General features: G+C 40.4%; 1 protein-coding gene across 1 annotated transcript; it reads left to right on the top strand.

Annotated features, from left to right (window-relative positions):
- The first annotated feature begins 4,533 nt into the window (after positions 1-4,533).
- LOC110866827 lies at positions 4,534-6,031 on the top strand. The gene is made up of 3 exons (XM_022115976.1): positions 4,534-4,995; positions 5,096-5,288; positions 5,526-6,031. The coding sequence occupies exons 1-3, from the start codon at positions 4,534-4,536 to the stop codon at positions 6,029-6,031; spliced, it is 1,161 nt and encodes a 386-aa protein (XP_021971668.1).
- The last annotated feature ends 14,741 nt before the right edge of the window (positions 6,032-20,772 follow it).

The raw sequence follows: 20,772 nt of genomic DNA, 5'->3' as shown, positions 1-20,772 counted from the left end.
ATGGTTGAAAGTTAAGAACGATCGAAGTAGGCATCGACTCAAAAGATGACCGATGGTGGTGTCTGACTCGGTAAGAAAGGAAAACTAAGTCCACGTTTTGTTGGACCGCTTGAAATTATCAAGATAGTTGGACCAATAGCTTATAAATTAAAACTGCCCGAAGAAATGAACGGAGTACATGATGTGTTCCACGTGTCAAACCTAGGCAAGTGTTTGGCTAATGAATATTTAGTCTTGCCACTATAGGACGTGAAGGTAAATGAAAAACTAAAACTTGTGGAACAACCAACACAAATCGAGGACCGACAAATCAAGAAACTAAAAATGAAAAGACTTGTGTTAGTCAAGGTTAAATGGAATTCTAGACAAGGACCGGAATATACTTGGGAACTAGAGTTAGAGATGAAAAAGAAATACCCACACTTGTTCAACTAAATCTCGAGGACGAGATTTAAATAAAGGTGGGGAGGATGTAACATTTCTGTTTATGCACTAAAATAAATATCTAAGACTTATATTATTAAAAGAATGGATAATGGGTAAGATGATTATTAGAAATATGAGGTATCCTGACGAGTAGTTAGTATTACAAAACTAAATAATAATAGTAATAGTAATAATAATAATAATAATAATAATAATAATAATAATAAAAACAATTAATTTTATATAAACACATAATGCTGCTTACCGAATATAAAAATATACTAGTCGTTTCATTACAATTATAGGTTCTAAACAAGTACGTAAGATGTAAAACGACTAATAAGATGTGATATGTCTAAATGGATCTTTAACCACCCATTAGCAATAAATATACAACAAATATGTGTATTTATATATTATTTATGCATATTTATACGTATGATGTATGTATAATAATTAAGATATACCAAATAATATATATGTGTATGTTGAAATGAAAGTCATTCTAATACAACACATATTTATAATTTCAATAAATTTGCAAACGTTATAAATGAAAGTTGAAAATATGTGGGTATAGTATAGTTAATATATAATTTAATAATATTATGGGGTAGATGTACATTAAACAGAAATTTATTTGAGAACTGATTTATCAAATAATATGATCCATAGGTGCTTGAAGTAAATTGTTGAACAAAAATAAAAAAAATATAATAATAATAATAATATACCTATAACATATATATGTATAATATATTGTTTAAAGTTATCTTAAAAGCTTATGCATATGCAAACTGTTATTTTGCCACCTTTTTGGTCTATCGCCACATATATTAGTATTAGAGAGCAAATGTCATTCTGTCAAATAAGTTTGTCTCATATAAAATAAATATTATATCTCAATGTTGAGATAAAGAAGGTTCGTAAAATGAGAAACATAAACTTAGTGAAACAGAAAATATAACGGTTGTCTACGGTGATAGTGGGATTCGATTAGTGACAGACTTTGGCCGTGATATACAGTCAAGTAGCAAACGTTCAGGTGAATACGTTTAACTCTTTTACAAATTTTGAAATGTTTTAAATTTCAAATATGGCATGATTTTATATTAAATATGTTTAGCATGTATAATAAGTTTACTGAAGCATTTGGAACACGTGAGTGTATTTTGAATTTGATCAAATTGGTACATGTTGCGAAACCGTAAAACCGGGTATGTAATCACGCTAGATAAATTGTACGTAAAACCGGGTATGTATTCACGGTAGTACACACGGGTAAGGATACTCGCTGAATGTGTAGCTTACTAGTATAAGTGTAAATAGCTTTAACATTACTTATGCCTTGTCCAAAATTTGTTTGGAGTCCGTTAAATGTTATTCACCAGCTTGTCGTTGACATATTATTTTCAAAACGTTTTTCAGGTAATCACTAATAATTATGAATAGAAGGGCTAGTGCTGAAAGGATGACGATTCCCTAGGCACATAAAAACCTCGTGGCTAATATGTTTGTAAAACTGTCGTTAGACAGAAATTTTGATTACCATATGTATGTATGAAACGTTTTGTATGGAAAAAGGCGTGTTTAGTTCCCCATGTATAAAAGTATGTTTTATTAAACTTCCGAGTTGTTTAAATAAATAAAAATAAATATAAACATTTTCCGCTGCGTTTTATCAAAACAGGTACCAACCAAGTGGTTGCACGCCCGGGGTGTCGAATAACCGGGGTGTGACAGGTTGGTATCACAGCCGCAAGTTTTAGCGAATTAGATACTTGGTTAGTGTCTAAGCTTTAACCGTATTAAGTTATGATGCTTGTAGATAAAATAGGTAAGTATAAATAAAATAAAATAAAATTTTAGAAGACCTAAGATGGCTATAAAAATGTGAGATGTAAGATAAGTGAAAATTTTAATAAGTGTATCTTGTGATTTTTAGTTGGTGAATTGAATATTAATGATTTTATTGGAATGGATTTTTAGTTGGTGAATTAAATATTAATGATTTTATTGGAATGAATTTAGTAGCATAAATAAATGAAGTATATGAGAACTGATGTGATAGGGAAGAACCTAAACCTAAAATCTTATGTATAATATTATATGATATCCAATATTGTACATATTGTTAGATTATCATTTAATTATTTAGGAATTTATATATGTTTATGTTTTTTTAGAACACTAAACATAGAATTAAGACAAATCTTGTTAAATATTTCGTCTTAGAATGTCAAGGCCAGTGGAGAATTGTGGACCCTCCCGAAACACGAGGGGGCGTAAGAACAAAATCATAGAAGTTAACGACATTGTTGAACTCATCATCAATAAAGAAGCGGTTCAATAAATGATAAAGCAAGGGATAGCAGAAGCTATACTGACACTAATAGACGCCATGAAGCAACAAGAATCTTCAGAAACGAAAATGCAAATTCAAAACTAAAAAGAAAGGTGGAAGACTACCAAAGCTCTAATGAAGATAGTGATTCCGAAAAAGATGAACCAGAGAATAAAAAGACGAAACATGAGGGATGCACGTATAGGGCATTTCAAGCTTGTAAGCCTGTAGAGTTTGTTGGTAGTGAAGGAGTTGTCGCTGTTTTATGCTGGTTGAAGAAAATGGAAGTTGTGTCAGCCATTAGTAATGTGCTGACAAGGATAGGGTGCTGTATACTACCAATTCTGTAACAACTCCTAAAATACCTTATAAGGACCCATGATCGCAACCCCGGAATTGTACGGCGCAAACCAGTACGAAAAACAAAGAAACTAGTAACTGGACTCTCAGGAGACACGTGGGGGGGACCCCTAAATCTTCTGCGACAAGCGGGGGAGTACCAAGACGTGTGTGACTCGAGCGCAACGAGTGGCAGTGTTATACATGCAACGAAGCCTGTCTAGGAAAAATAGGTCACTCAGGCGACACGTGGAAGGGTCACCACTCCCGTGCGCGACGCGCGTGAGATGCCCATTTGGGCTATAAATGCAGCAGCTTGGGGCTTAAGCTTCTGCATAAATTTGATTTCATTTTGACGAATTCTACTCTTGTTCTGCTCATTCTTTGCACAACACCCCTCCCCTAAACTGCGAAACTCTGCCCCGTTATAAGTGTTTTAACCTTGATCACTAATTCGATACCCTATTCAATCGATCCAAAACCCAACAACGGATGTCAAGGTGCTGCCTGAATAAGGCTATACTTTGTTAACCACGTTGGGGTTTTGATCTCGTGATGTATCGATAAAGTTTGAGTTGGGTTGTTACACTAACACGTGTGCATTGTATATTTTTATTAGGAACTCAGGAATTATACCAAGAATTGTACCAGGAATTATACCAGGAGGCTTTAAGTTAAAACCCTAAGTATACAAAGTGAGTCGTTCTTCTTTTTCTCACAACATTGTGAGTTATTCTTTCTTTTTACCAAATGCTTTGCAAAACCCTAAATCTTTTTCAGTTATACTTACAGTGATTAAGTTTTTGTATTCTACAAATTACTACTGGTATGTGACTTTTGTATACATTACTTGAAAATCTTCACCATTGGACAACGGGTTAGCCAATGTGTGATATGACCATAGTCACAGATCCGGTCGAGTGATAAATACCGAATGGAGTATTTGTTAGATATAAACAATGTAATCACCCTTGATATTATAAAATACAACAATGTGTTTTTTTATATACAAATGAATGAACTCACCAGTATTTTTCGCTGATAAAATGTTTTCAAAACGTGTTTCAGGTAACTTACTGTGAAGGTAATAGAAGCCTGCTATGGAGCACTGAAGGCTTAAATAAAGTGACTATAATTACCTGAATAAAAGAAGAAATTTGTGTTTTATCAATTAAGGGTTTATCCCTATAAAAAATATTTTATTGTAATATGGGTTTTATCCCATTTGTTTAATGTTAATTTTGGTGTTTTACAAACTCTGAAATATTTTCTAACTACGATCCTGATGATATTTTCCAGTGCAAATTTAATAAACACCGGTACCACCTGACTATTCACGGTTCCTGACTAGGGTGGGGTCGGGGGCTGTGACAAATTCGTTTAAAGATGAATCACTAGAATAGTGGAACACAATTATTCAGACGATGGGTAGGAAGAGAACGTGTGGAATGAAGTGGCAAGATTTTTGTGAACTGGTGAAGCAGAAATTTTATCCCATGCACTTGAAGGAGCAGATTGAAGAAAAGTTTCTAAATCTTAGGATGAAAGGAGCGAAAGTTCGAGAATATACCAAGACGTTCTTCAAGTATTCTCAACTGGTACCATATCTGGCGAAACCGGAATCAAACTTGATCCAACATAATATTTGGGGTCTTGTTAGTGAGATCAGGGACACAGTGAAGGTTGCTATGCCTAGAACCATCGATTCAGTTGTGGAGTTGGCTGGATTGCTGATAGATAGGATGGTGAGAACACAGGAGGAGAACAAGGAAAAGGAGGTGAAGAAGAAGGGTGATCAGGAGATGAAAAGAAGTGACAAGAAGTCAGGACGAAAGGATTTTCAAATTTCTGAGTGCAAGATTTGCAAAAAGAAACATCTGGAAGATGTAGGTTTGAGAAACTTAGTTTCTGTAATCACTGCAAGGCTATAGGACATACTACGGAAAATTGTTACAAAAAGAAAACTGTGGTATGCTACAACTGTAGGGAACAAGGGTATTCAAGTCAGAATGTCCGAAAATAAACCAACAAGGTGGAAATGAAGTTAGAAGAAACCAGGCGGGTAGAAATCAAGCAGGTGGAAGTGGAGTTGGTGGAAATGGTGGAGCAAAGAAAGGAAATGCACGAGCGTTTGTGCTAAACACTCGTGAGGTTGCTCAAGTACCGGACGTGATTACTGGTACGTTCCTCGTAAATAACGTTTATGCTAGAGTACTATTTGATTCAGGTGCAAACCAAAGTTTCATAGATTATAAGTTTTGTACTCTATTAAACGAGCCCTTAGTTAAACTAGCACAACCATGTGTAGTTGAAACTGCTGAAGGAAACTCAACTAAAATCTCTGAAATCCTAGAGAACGGTAGGAAAATCTTCTAGGACACGTCATACCCGCGCCTTTGTTGCCAATGACATTCAGGATTTGATTTCGTACTTGGAATGGAATGGTTAGCAACTAATCAGGCTCGAATCCTCCGTGACAAGAAAGCCATTGAACTTCGAGCGCCGCCAAGAGAAAAGATAACTATTTATGGCGATAAGTTAAGTACCCCGATCAGAATCATCTCTGTAATGAAAGCAGCAAAGTGTATAAGGAAAGGATGCTTAGCATACCTAATTTCCTTATCAACAGGTAATAAAGAAAATAAGATTGAAGATGTACCAGTCGTGGCAGAGTATGCAGATGTGTTTCCTGACGAACTACCAGGACTACCACCAGATCGCGAGGTGGAGTTCAAAATAAATCTAATACCGGGTACAACACCAATTGCTAAGTCTCCCTACCGTCTGGCACCAACTAAGATGCAAGAGTTAAAGAAACAGTTAGAAGAGCTGTTAGAGAAGGGTTTTATCTCTGTTGCAAATCCTTTCTATACGTTATTTTTGATCCAATCTCGCACTTGGTCTGATCCTATTCTTTACTAATGGTTGTTGACTAAAGGATGCATGGGACTCTTTTTTCTTGTTGCTAGGCTTTCAACCAAGTGCTTTTCCATCTTAGGTGAACGAGCTACGATCTCGCAAGGCACTACTGTAGAGCTCTTTGATTCTTCACCATGGGGAGCTCCAATCCTTTTTATAAAGAAAAAGGACGGATCAATACGTATGTGCATTGATTACCGTGAACTGAACAAGGTGACTATCAAGAATCGATATCCGCTTCCAAGAATCGATGACTTATTCAACCAGCTACAAGGAGCGTGTATTTTTCGAAGATTGACATTCGTTCAGGCTATCATCAGTTAAAGTTCAGGAAGAAGATATTCCTAAAATAGCTTTCAGAACAAGATATGGACATTATGAGTTCACTGTTATGCCATTTGTAACACCCCGAAAACGGGTTTGGTAATCAAACCACGTTAATACTAAAAGACGGGTAAAGTACCGTTAGTGGTAAAATTAACCCGGTGAATATTAGGATTTTTAAATTAATAAACCTAATATTAAATAAAAATAGTATAAAGGCTTTTGATGAAATAAAGTTTATAGAAGGCCCGAGTTAACGGGACTCAAAATAAACTTAGTCATAATTTCCCCAGACCCACTGAGTTAACTAGGAATGTTTAACCTAGTTAGTAAATGAGAACATTGCTATTAAAATAAATAGGTTGTGTGTCACACCCCCAAAATACCACATGCGGAAACACCGCAGGACGTGTGACGTACCAGGATCTAGCCACCAATCACATTGAACTCATACAAGATTTTTAAATAAACTTTCATTCATTAATATAAAGTGTTATAAAACAGTAATTACAAATCATCGTATTCAGCGGAAACATAAACATAAGTTAAGTGTTTCTTAATCCATATGTATAATAACCATTAAACTCGTCTCGCGTTCCATGTATCTCGACCCATGACCACTCCACATCCCAGACAACAAGTTCTACATCCACACATACCTATAACCTGCGAGCATGCACACACGTGTATCAGACAACGCTGGTGAGTTCATAGTTTTACGAAAACGTTAGTTACCAAGTGTTTAATTCCGTTCATTGATTACAATGTTGATAATACCTCGGAACAAGACGGCTCCTGATTTATGTTTTGCCCGTTCCCCAATGCTCCTATCAAAGCACTGGGCATGACTGGGTCATTAGTTCACACCCGTCCTCTTCGGTACGGGGTGAGGGTGCCAAACCTAAATAGCGCTACCAACTAATACCCCGTTACCTCTCCGGTAACAAAAAGATGGGACTTAAAGGTGATAGGACGAGTGTATTATCCAACGTACCAGATTTTACCCACAAGACGTATTCCTCTCAGGAATACCCATGATTTACCCAAAAGCCTATCCCTCTCAGGGATACCCAATGACTGTCCCAACCACCGAGACGCATGCTCAAGTGGAATGAACTCACCTTGGTTTTGCTCGGTATGAGTAGTTACGCGTTCAAGTTGATCAAACCAATCCTAGCATAGTTACCATTATCAATCAGTTTTGTATTACTTAAACACATATCCCTTTTTCATACTTCACAAGTAACACCCACACAATATCAAGCAACTAATAACAGTTAGTCATGCAACACGCTTGTCCATATCACACACACCATAATCGTATCATGTAATAACATTTAGGCCAAGTACGAAATCGTATCACATAAAACACGTATTCTTTACACATACTATTCCAGTAGTGCACAGGCCGTACACCTATTACACAAGTCATAACAGTTATCCATGCAACATATCAGTCAATTATTATCATGAAACCACATAACTAATATTCGGTCCTCATAAGTGTCTACACTACATATCCACATTTCAATAAATATCAACAGTCCAATATATATATACTTTTAAATGTGCGGCCCAATCATAAGTGTCTAGGTCCAATGGAGGGTGCGACCCATTTAAGTTGCAAATTGGATTCCAATATCTTGCGCGACTAGTTTTACATTGCCAATTAATATCACAATCAATATTCACATTACATCAAATCACATAATCATTCTACCCTTGTTCATCATCATACAAATCAAATAATTTGAACATTAATGCTACTTCAGAATCATGCTCACACAGGTCTACATAACGAGTTCATGTTTGTAAACATCACATGTTTCGTTAAGAGGTGCTGGTGACGAAAGACCATGTTGTTTCGTCGAGAGGGCCAGTCGACGAAAGATATTTTTCGTCAAAAACTTAGTCGATGAAAAATAATGTTCGCCGCCTTGATTTTTCGTCGTTGCATTACACAGATGTTCCTGATTCCCTAAACCCTAATGATCCTCTAACCGTTACATCATGTTATACACAAATCGAACCAATCAATATAGTTAACTTAGAATCATTCATCATGGCAATATTCAAAAGAATCAAACAGGTAATCCTCATGGCTGTTTCGATACATAATCTTAATCACCATTAGATTTTAACATTCCAACCACATCCTAGTGCACACAATCGTCTCGGACTATCGATTCGTATCATGGATGATTCCAAGTTTATGTTAACAGTTCAATCATGCTAATGGCTACAACCTACACAATTCTAATACATGCCATCTTTCTTTTGTTTCAACAGATTTTCTACCACTAATCCAACTAGGTTCTTAGATCGTAACCGAACACAACCAACGCATAATTACATAGATCATATATGAACACATACAAGCATGAAATTACATTAAGGTAGATTATGCTAACCAAGAGGTGAGGAGGGGTGTTTGAGCACAAGACGCTTCGAAAGAAAGGGGGGTCTCCTGTCGTCGATCGCCGAGAATGAAATAGTGGTATGGTTTTGTTTCAATGTGATTATGAGAGGTGCAAGAGAATCATGTACGAATTGGTGTATATTCGGAACAAGTGGGCCGAACCCATTAGAGTTTTATTTTCGATTTAGGCTCCAAGAACTGTGCCGTGGGCAGACACACAATGCAAAAGAGTTATTCGGTTTGTATACGTAATGGGCGGCTTAGGGATCACATGCAACTAAACACTATCTTGCAAATAACACTCACACAAACGATAACTATCAAGTATAATCCAATGATTCAATATGACGTGCACATAATTAAGCGTAACGACAATAGTTAAACAATCAAGGAATTAGGTAACGCTAGCCTTAAAAGTTCGGGTTGTCACATCATCCCCAACTTGAAAGAAATTTCGTCCCGAAATTTGACAAGTAACCCAAAGGTAGCAAGGTGTTAGATCAGGATGACCGTGGATTTTCCTCGGGTACCACATCATCCCCAACTTGAAAGAGAATTTCGTCCCAAAATTCGCCAATGATAACAGAGGTTGATTCAACAGTTTGAGTAACCGAGGATACTAGAGCTTCCTCGGATCATTGCGTTCCCACGTGAACTCCGGTCCACGTCTTGAGTTCCGATGAACTCTCACGATTGAAATTTGACTATGTTAACGAACCTTGACTTCCAGATCCATGTCTTCGATCGACTCCTCGATAACTACAACTTGTCTAGTAAAGGTATCACAAATGTTTCGACGAACAATGCCTTAGATTCGAGACATAAATGAGTTTGTAGGCCATGCCCCTGATTCTTTCCAGAACTTTGAGTGGCTCAACGAGACGTAAATTCATCTTTCCACGCTTCCCAAAGCACACCGCACCCTCCCAGGGTGAGACTATCAATCATGACACGTTCGCCTGCAGCGAACTCCCAGTGGTTCCTAAGCTATCAGCTTTCCTGATGGTCACACGTTGCCGCTAAATGATTTTCGATCTAAACAATATTCCCAAGAGTTTCGAGTACTAGTCCGGGACCTGTGATTAGGTTGTCACCCACCTTAGTCCACCAAGGAGATTGGCATGATCGTCCATACAATGCCTCAAACAGAGAGTCTGAATACTAGAATGATAACTGTTGCAGTAGAATTCAACTAAAGGCAAGTGTCTTTCCAATTTTCCCTATAGCCCATCACACACATGCTCGCAGCATGCCTTCGAGTGTCAGGATGGTTCGTTTACTCTAACCATTTGTCCTATGATGATGAGTAATGCTCATGTCTATATGTGAGCCAAGAGTGTTGTGCAATGCTTGTCATAAATCAGGTATAGATCAAAATCAAAGGTATCAGGAGTTGGCACCTCATGCCTAAAAACCGCCCCTCTCAGAGGAATATTCACAAGCTGTGAAGACTCGCCAGTTTCCTGGATTGCAAGAAAGCGTGCTGGTTACGAGAGACAATCCACGATCACCCAGGTGATATCGTTTCCGTTTCAAGTTGTAAGTAGACTAGCGTCAAAATCCATGGCAGCCTGTTCTCATTTCCATATGGGTGTTGCTGGTTGCTGATACTCCACCTTGAAGTTCTAACAAGTCAACATCATTCACATACATTGTTGGGTGGGCCTTTATGCCCGATCGCCAGTACGAGATTTATAGATCCTAATATCTCTTGTTAATACTCAAGCGACTAGAATATCAAGGCCGGTGTGCTTTGCTCAACACAAGCTCCCTACAGTTGTCGTATAATGAGATCCACATCCGTTCCATGAGGTAGCGAATGTTGTTCGACCTGCCAAAGGTTGCTTCTCCATGCCCCGCATGGGCTCAACTTGAAAATTCTCTTCCTTCAGTTCTCCAGCTTGAACAGAGCGAGTCTGATTGGGTAGGTCAGAGTCGATAGTGAGTTGCAAAGTCCGTGCACCTTCAAGTTTCACAGACGTAATCATCCAAAAGTTCCATCCAGCGATGCCACTAACTGATTTAGCTCTTAGGGTACACGGGAGGCCCTTGTGATCAGTCTAAGTAGTGCATTCGGTACCGTCCAAGTAATGCCTCCAACTTAAATCCAAAGACCACGGTTTCCACTGCAGGTTGTGTGTGTCGTGCAGTTCCTCTTTGTAACTCCATTACATAAGTCATCACTCTCTCGTGTGGACTCTGGTTCGGAGCATCATGGCATACCACTAGATCACTCGTACCCTTAGGTAAAGACGATGCTCAGTGCATTGCATAGTTGGGATTCGAAAACTGAAAAGACGTCCTCCTGTTTTGTCTTCCACGAGCACAGTACCCTGCTGTGCTAAAGAGATTTAAGCTGCGCGATCTTCGAAAATCCTGTGATGAATCTGCGATAGTATCTAGTGAGACCAAGAAATTGCTGTGTCCCCGAAGGAATCTTTGGTGTCGATCAATTTCTAACATAATGGATCTTAGCAAGATCCACGTGTGTTCCCACTTCGTTGGACACATGATCAAAAATGTATCTCTCGAATCCAGGTTCATATTTAACAAGACTTCACACGTAATGGCTCCTCCCTCAGGAGCTCTGAAATAAGACACCGATGCCGTCCATGATGTTCCTTCCTCCTGGAAATGATTCAACACGTCATCAATAAGCACGGTCGATTCACGTGATCCATAAAGCTACTGGTGTATTGATTAACCCAAAGGTCATGGAGTACAATGACGCAGTGGCCGCATTGCGTTCGATATACCATTTTAAGAACCTTCTCCCCTTGGACTTCCATCTGATGATAGTTCGTTCGCTAGTCATGTAACACCCCGTGTTTCGAAAGTCAAAGTCAAAGTCAAGATTGAAGTCAAAGGAAGAAAAGATTGCTAATTGCGATCTGTCACTCCTTGCTCTAATCCTGTTTTGACTTCTTTGACTTATAATTTGTCTATTTTATCATTTACGTTAGTTGTATTATGTGGAGTATCTATTAATAATCGAAGTTTATTCGCTATTTATCAATGATTATCGCTTATCGCTTATCACGTCGCAACTCGAATTACGCATTTTGGTTATTATTATACGTGTGTGTGCCTTTTATGTGTTACTTGTGCATGTTTATTTATGTTATGTTGTGATAATCAATCGAAACGCAATCGAAGCTCAATCGCAATCGAATCGAAAACGCTAAACGCAAGTGAAATAGGATGATTGTATGTTAGGTATAGTAGTTGGGATTAAAAGTAATTTGACTAGGAAACTCTATTGCATCGCAACGCTCGCAATCGTAATCGAAACAACAAATTCGTCGCACCGAACACTCGAACCAAGTAACTGATCGACCAGGCGACCAGCCGATCGATCGAGCTGTCGCTCAACCGGCCAGCTGCTCGAACGGGCTGCCACCCGATCGACCAGCCCCTTTCCACTATGGATAACCCTATAAATACCCCATGTCACCATCAAACTTTCCACTTTGGCTCTCTGACGTCCGACCATCGCTTCAACCTTGCTTTTTCTCCGATTTCTCGCAATTCTAGTAAGATCTCAACCTAAATCTTGTACATCTTTGATCTACACTTAATTCTACACCTATCTATCTTTCGAATCTTAACTTTTAACTGTGAAATCACTAGATTTGAGGTGTTCTAGGATGATGTCATCATGGAGTTCTTGAGAACTTCATGCTTTGGCTTCAATCCACCGAGAACTACTTAGATCTAACCGATTTCCACATAAACAAACGAAGATCTTTCATAGATCTAAACATATTCACGGTGAAAAAGATTGAGAGAAGGTTTTCCAACTTTCTTTTAACTCTTTTACACTTAATGCATTTAAAAACCGATAGAATCGGAGCTTGTACTGACTTACTACTCATTCTTGTGGTTGCGTTGGTTCAAGATCTGAATTCTATTCACGAGACCACCGATTTCGGGTTAACCAAGAACAACCGTCTTGAACCGGTTAACGGGTTGAACTTGGGTGATTCCTGTTCTATCGAGTTACTAGGGTCAAGATGGGGTTCTGTTGATTAACACGTTATCACACCGTCTCGATAAAACGACAAACTATCAAAATAACCAAGTGTAAGACGAACGGAACGACCAGGACGGAATGTTGTCCAATCGGACTGCTGTCCGATCGAATTGACATCCGAACGGGCTGTCGCTCGGTCGACTTGCTCCTTGGCCCCACATTTAACCTCTACTCTCAAACCTCAAGAGTTTTGGAACATCGAACGAGATGCTGTCCGATCGACCTATCACCCGATCGGACTGCCACCTTGACCATGTGATGTTTTGACCTCAACACTTAAGCAATTTCCAACATGTTCAAATACAATGGTTTGTCACCCGATCGAACTACAATCCGATCGAGTGACAACTGCTGTGAACTTGTTCTCACTAAGTGTTTAACCTACAGGATCGTCACCCGATCGAATGACCGTTTGATCGATGGACCTGAAGGATGGAAACACTTTTGTGTTTTCAAATGCTACAACAAAAACTTCAAAAGTCAAACCATCATAGACAAACACATCCTTCACAAAGGAAGAAACAATCCACTCGAAAGTCCACCCGATCGGATGACCATCCGAGCGGACTGTCACTCGCACGATCAGCGTCCGGCCGGACTACCATCCGATCCAACTGTTGTTCGACCCACTATCACTTGTTTCGTTTTACGCATCGCTTATCGTTATGCTATCAATCTGTTCAGGCTAATTTCTCTCTAAGCGCTCCCTTCAATCCATCATCGCTGTGAGTATACTCGAACCCTTTTTGCTTTCGCACTTTTGGGTGTTACATACGTTACCTATATTCAAATCACATCAATCACTCAACGCAATACTATCTAAACCCTAACTGTTATTGCATGTTATACGTGACTTAATGAATGCTTGTTTGTTATGTTTACACATGGAATGCTGTCTACCTGCCTTAACGACGATAGTACTATAGTTTGGACTCAGCACCTGTTCACTCAGGGGTTGTTAAGGACAATAAGTTACATGGCTCACAGTGGTGAGTGTGTATCGCGAACTGCCTTGGGCAGTCAACCCGCAGTCATTGGTATCAATAGGTTCATGCCGATAACTAACATGCCTCATTTTACACTGTGTACGTGCTGGTTATGCGTAATCGATTTCGAACTCTATTATATCTATTAAACTTGTATGCTCACCTTTACACTATGTGTATTGACTTTTACTTTAACGTATGTGACAGGTGCTTAGGATGCTTATTTGCTTACTTTGCTGTGAAATCGAGGCTAGGAAAGACCTAGGTCAACAATAAACAATTGTCTGTAATAAGAATCTGAGTTGTCGGAATAGAACAATTTGACTAGATCTTTTCTGTAATAATTGTATTATCTTATATGACATGGTATGGGACATGTTGCTTTAAATATTTGGTAAATATAGTTGTTATGGAAACTTCTGGACAATCTGTTTCGCTCAGTGCCGCACCCCGATGATTCCGCCATCGGTTGGGGTGTGACAGATTGGTATCAGAGCCATAACTATAGGGAATTAGGCCAGACTCGACCTAGTCCGGGTCGATGTCTTAGAAACGACCTAGTCTATAGTTTAAGTACCAACAGACCAACTTGTGCAAATCCTTAGGGGTTGTTACAAGCTTACTTGCTATACCTCGCTATTCTCGCCTGCACTACACTATCATTGCACGATTATTCGAAAGTAAACGAGTAATTTGACCGAGATTAGGTGTGAGAACCGCAAACTCTCGGGTAAATTGCTTATTGATCTGTTCTTATCTATAAAACGCGAGAATTCGCGATAAATCAGGAGTGAAAACCATACTTTGACGCGGATTTTCATCGCTATTTCTGTCAAAAACCGGAACAAAGTTGTTAAGCCAGGGGTGAAACCCGAACCTTGACGACTTATTCCGCCTTATTTTGTTTTACAAAGCTCTCACCAAAGTCTCGACGGACTCCAACGACTTGAAGTCACACCGTAACTAGAAGGATGCGTGCCATTTGCCCATATTCGAGGCAAGAGCACATTCCCGAAGGCCAAAGTGTGAACTAAAGGTCCTTGTGAATACTCGAATTGCTTTGCGCTATCAATGTCTATCGAGCCTTAGACAATCAACACTCGATTTCGATATCGTAATTTCGTCGATTTTTATGTGTTTCGATTCTGAGCCCGCAACTGCTGACTCTGATAATTCGTCGATTTTATGTGTTTATGTGGGTATGTATCTGTTTATATATGATTTGATTTCTGGGGATTTATTCGATTTTCAACATTCGCTTCTCAATCGACACACCAACCACACTACACGAATCGCTGCTCGCTTATGCTATACGACTCGCTAAGTACTCGCAATCGCTATTTTCGAACGCTCGCGCGACTTTAAATAACAGGTTTCTGTATTCTGACTGCCTCTGTGTGCTTCTAGGAGAACTATGTGCTTCTGTGAAAAAAAAAAGACTTACGTGCTTACGTGCTTCTGTGCTTATGTGAATCTGTGACTATGTGCCTATGTGTTACGTGATTATACGTGTTCCTGAGCTTTAGTAGTATTAGACGCGTGAGGTGAGAATCGATTATTCTATGTCTGAGACCCAAGACGATGTCTGTTGCAGACAATGTCGACTGGACCATCATCTGGACCCCGCCACCCACGAATCAGTCGCCAGGAACAGAGAGACAAACGCCTCGCTGCTCTCGTCGCAAAGAAAGTTGCAAAGGTAGTTCCTTAGATCGTGAGTGAAATCTATGAGAATGTGAGCAAATCATCCGAGGAGTCCAGGACCGAAGCTCCTAAAGCTGCTCTTAAGACTGCTTTCAACTTCAAGCAGTTCAAAGCTTGTGGTTCCAAGGAATTTACTGGCAAAGATGGCCCAACAGCTATGTTTCAATAGTTTGATTACGTCGAAGTCACTCTGCGCCAGAGTGGATGTCCTGAAAATCTCCGTACTCTAAACGCTACCGGCGTCTTCCAGTCCCACGCACTAGACTGGTGGACGGCCGAGAGGAACAAACGCGGAAATGACGCAGCCTATGAGCTGACGTGGGAAGAGCTGAAGGCCATTATGATGGATGAATTCTGCCCTCCCCATGAACGCCAAAAGCTGGAGGACGAATTCTGGCATATCAAGCAGAAGGATGGAGAGAACGCAGCTCTAACTGCTCGCTTTAAGCAGCTTAGTATCATCTGTCCCGATCAGGTCAAGACTACCGATATGACGATCAAGAAGTACATTCGAGCTCTGCCAGACTGTGTTGCAGATTTTGTGCAAGTCGCAAAGCCAGCAACGATCAAATAAACTTACTTTCTTACCGCCGAAATCACCGACAAGCGAGTAAAAGCTGGTTTTTGGGATAAGTCTTCAAAGAACCTGCATCAAGCTACCACCGCCGCACCAACCGCTGACACCACCGCTGCTTCCCAGTCTTCTAAGTCCTCTGGTCGCAAGAGGAAGAACAACAACAGCAACTCCAGCAACAAGAACTGTGCCATCACTGCCGCCGCTCCTCTTCAAGCAGTTCCAGCTCCACAGCAACCGCAACACCAGCAACACCGATCAGCTCCTACTCCCATCACTTATGCACCTCCTGCTAAACGTGCATACACCGGTCCCCACCCATTTTGCCCGACATGCTCTTACCATCACCCGGTAGGTATTGCCTGCAGATATTACGTTCACTGCAATATGTATGGCCAATTCACCGCCAACTGTCGAACTGGCCCCCGCACCACCGCACCTCCCGCTCCTGCTCAACAAGCTCTCCTCACCGCTCCTCAAGGCCAACAAGCGGCTCAGGCACCCGCGATCAATGCCAGAGTCTGCTTTGCGTGTGGTGATCCCAACCACTTCGCAAACATGTGCCCGAACAGGGTTGTGAAACAAGAGCCTCAGTAGCAGCAGCAGCAACCTCAGCAGCAGCAGCAACAAGCCGCCCGCACCAGAACTTTCAACATCAATGTGTGCCAAGCCCAGGCCGACAACAACGTGGTCAATGGTACGTTCCTTGTGAATGGTATATATGCATCATGTTTATTTGATACTGTAGCCGATAATTGTTTTTGACCGAATTCAAAAAGCTCCTTAATCGAAAGCGCTCCCGTCTCCTCTCAACGTTCGATGTCGAAGTTGCCACCAGAAGAACTGTCGCTGTTAATTCCGTTATCCGTGATTGTACTCTCGAGCTCAACAATCACATTTTCCCAATCGACCTTATTCCAATGAAGCTCGGAAGTTTTGACGTCATAATAGGTATGGACTTTCTTTGTGAAAACCATGCTGAAGTTGTGTGCTTCGACAAGATGATTCGATTCTCGCTCGCAAATGGTGATTTATTATGTGTTTATGGCGAAACTGCTTCGAAGAATCTCAAGCTTATGTCATGTGTCCAAGCTAACAAGTATCTCCGCAAGGAATACAAAGCTTTCTTGGCCAACATTGTAGTAGCAGAGGAGGAAAAGAAAGGGAAGACAAAAGTAAACGACGTCCCCGTGGTGTGTGAATTTCCGAATGTATTCCCTGAAGACCTTCCAGGTCTGCCTCCGAGTCGTGATATCGACTTTCGTATCGACCTTATTCCTGGAGCCAACCCTGTTGCTAAAGCGCCTTATCGCCTCACCCCTTCTGAAATGCGTGAACTCTCAAGCCAACTCCAGGAATTACTTGATAAAGGCTTCATTCTCCCGAGCACCTCTCTATGGGGCGCGCCAGTCCTTTTTGTCAAAAAGAAGGATAGGTCGTTCTGGATGTAAATCGACTATCGGGAGTTGAATAAGTTGACCATCAAGAATCGTTATCCCCTGCCCCGAATCGATGATTTGTTTGATCAGCTGCAAGGTGCCTCGTGTTTCTCCAAAATCGATCTATGCTCAGGCTATCACCAACTTCGCATCCAAGAGGAGGATATACCCAAAACCGCTTTCCGCACTCGATACGGCCACTATGAGTTCGTTGTTATGCCTTTTGGTCTAACCAACGCACCCGCGATTTTCATGGATCTGATGAATCGCATGTGTAAACCATTTCTGGACCACTTTGTCATCGTGTCCATCGATGATATCCTGATCTATTCCAAGTCGAAAGCCGAACACGCGCAGCATCTACGTTTGGTTCTCGAGCTACTCCAAGGAAATCGACTCTATGCCAAATTCTCCAAGTGTGAATTCTGGCTGGAGGAGGTTCAATTCCTCGGTCACATTCTCAATAGTCAAGGTATTTATGTCGATCCCGCGAAGATTGAAGCAGTTAAGAGTTGGGTTACGCCTAAGAACCCGTCTGAAGTCCGATCTTTTCTCGGGCTAGCGGGCTATTATCGTCAATTTATCGAAGGATTCTCCAAGATCGCCGTGCCGCTTACCGCTCTCACGCACAAAGACAGATCTTTTGTTTGGGGAACTGAACAAGAGACTGCCTTCCAAACCCTCAAGCACATGCTTTGCATTGCTCCCGTTCTCGTTCTGCCCGACGGAAACGATGACTTTATCGTCTATTGCGATACCTCGAACCATGGTCTTGGATGTGTCCTTATGCAATGGAACAAGGTTATCGCTTACGCGTCTTGTCAGCTCAAAATCCACGAGAAGAACTGTTGGTGCACTACATCTGTTGATTTCGTCTTAGATCGAGTCTTTCATTGTATTGTATAGATTAGGGCGCGTTTTACGAGAAAACTGGAGAGTTTAGGTGTTTTAGAGTCCTGGACCGCTTATACGGACATGCCGAATAAGAGGTCCACCTCACACCTACCTGGACCCCTTTTACGGATATGCCGTATAAGAGGTCCACCTCACCTATAAATACCATATGAGAGGTCCACATTTGTAACTTTGAGATTTCCACACCGAGGTGCTGCCGGTGTGAGAATTGCGTGTAAAAAGTGTTAAATCAATCAGTAAAGAGAATTAAGTGAAGATCTAGCTGTTTCTTCGTCAGGTACTTGTTTTCCGCACCTGTATCTGATCAAACTCCTCTGATTGACTCGTTCGGGTCAGATTCCGATCCTACAAGAACTATACAACCCATGACCTTGAGCTAGGCGCAGTTGTTTTTGCGTTAAAGATTTGGCGACACTACCTCTATGGTACAAAGTGTACGGTCTTCACCGACCACAGGAGCCTACAACACATATTTAACCAAAAAGAACTTAATATGCGTCAACGCCGATGGGTAGAACTTCTCAACGATTACGACTGTGAGATTCGTTATCACCCTGGCAAAGAAAATGTCGTTGTCGACGCTCTCATCAGACGGAGCTGTCTGCATAGCATTCAAAACTGTAGGATCGTTTTCGGACCCGGATGAGTCGATCAGAAGAGTTCTTTGACAAAACAAGAGGCGGAAACTAATGTTTTGGTGCAATCTCAGCCGTATTCACTTTTAACTGTTGTTTTATTGATCACTGAATCGATTACAAGCTCTGACAAATCTTCGGTAGCACTTCGTGGCTCACCGGAAGACAATGACCTAGCACTATATCTGATTTCGCTCCAACTGCCACTATATATAGTGGTTCTGATTTCGCTCCTACATGTACGAGCGGAATCACTATCATGCACCCATGAGCGAAATCAGGCTAATGACACTTATGAGCGAAATCAGACCTTTAAACATTTCGGGCGGAATCAGGAAACAAAGGGGTTTCGCTCCAAATAACAAGATGTCATTTGGAGCGGAATCACATCTAAATACAGTTTCTTGGATTCCGTGCCCTGTTCTTGCCTATTCTACACAAGACTCGATACAAGACGTAGGCGACAGACGGATGCACCAACAAACTCCCCCTCGGATGTTGACGGAGTCTTCAGTGTCGAGTCTTCGGTTGTCAACCCTCAGTCTTTATCAGTCTTTACCACCAATAAACTCCTCATCCTCGAATGTTGAATCTTTAAACTTCATCAGCATCAGCAATTCCTGGATCAGCACTGGTTCTAATTGCTTCCTCAACTTTGCCTTTAGACTCCCCCTCTCAATCTGCTGGGATCGTAGTCTGGAATTCACACATTCATTCTAAGATCGTGACCTGGCTTTCTTCCAGCTCAGGTTACATGCATAATCTCTACCCAACACATAAGTTTCTCAAAGATTAAATCTTTTAAAATTTAGAAACTATTTCAGAAAATATACAAAATGATTTGTTCTCTGAAAACCACTTGTAAACATACCATCTTCACACACTCTCTCCCAAACCTGTTCTTTATGTTTAGCATTTAAGATTTTGAAATTCAGCTTTTCAACACTAGTTGTCTATAATCTTTTTGAATTTTACAAAATTTATGCTAAAACACACTAAAATCTTTTTGGATTTTTGAATAAAAGAAAATGCAGAAATGAAATATTTACAGACAATATTTTTGTGAGTTCGTGCAAGAGGATCATATCAGTTTTAAGACAGATCACTAACACCGTTAAGCTTGATTTCATTTTAAGTTTCAAACAATTCACCTAGATTGTCAGTATGTTTGTCCTCTTAAATTTTCACACAAATTTCAACTGTTTCGAGATACGCTATTAGTGTCTTAATTTCTTAAACTTATTCGTGTGTCCCACTACTTGAATATACTCCCGTATCCAGATCCCAATATTCAGTCTTACAGGTGAGTATACCACAGATGATATTTGTAAAGGGGTTAAATTGCGAGGGCCGTGAGAGCTCAGGTCGATACTTCCGTATACGCAGAGAGATGACGGCTTCGACTTTTGGTGTGTCCCCTTTAGAGGATCTTTTCTTCAACAGCAATGATTATCAATTTTATTGTTTAATCATTTTTGCTGAGGGCTTTTGCTGTATTTCAAGCATTTTGCAGAAAGCATTATACGGGGACTAGGCCAGAATTTCCATTCAGCAGAAGTCCCGGTATAATACCCCAGATATCACTGAGTATAAAGACCTAGTATCTCAGTATAAGGGACCTTTCAAACAAGATTTCGGGGGTTACCCATATATCCAATAAGTTATTCCCCACGAGATAAGCAAGTTTGAATTTTTAGGTTTATATCTCGTCACAA

The sequence above is a fragment of the Helianthus annuus genome, chromosome 7, assembly GCF_002127325.2.
Source record: "Helianthus annuus cultivar XRQ/B chromosome 7, HanXRQr2.0-SUNRISE, whole genome shotgun sequence".
Lineage (NCBI taxonomy): Eukaryota > Viridiplantae > Streptophyta > Magnoliopsida > Asterales > Asteraceae > Helianthus > Helianthus annuus.
This window is presented reverse-complemented; position numbering and strand designations above follow the sequence as displayed.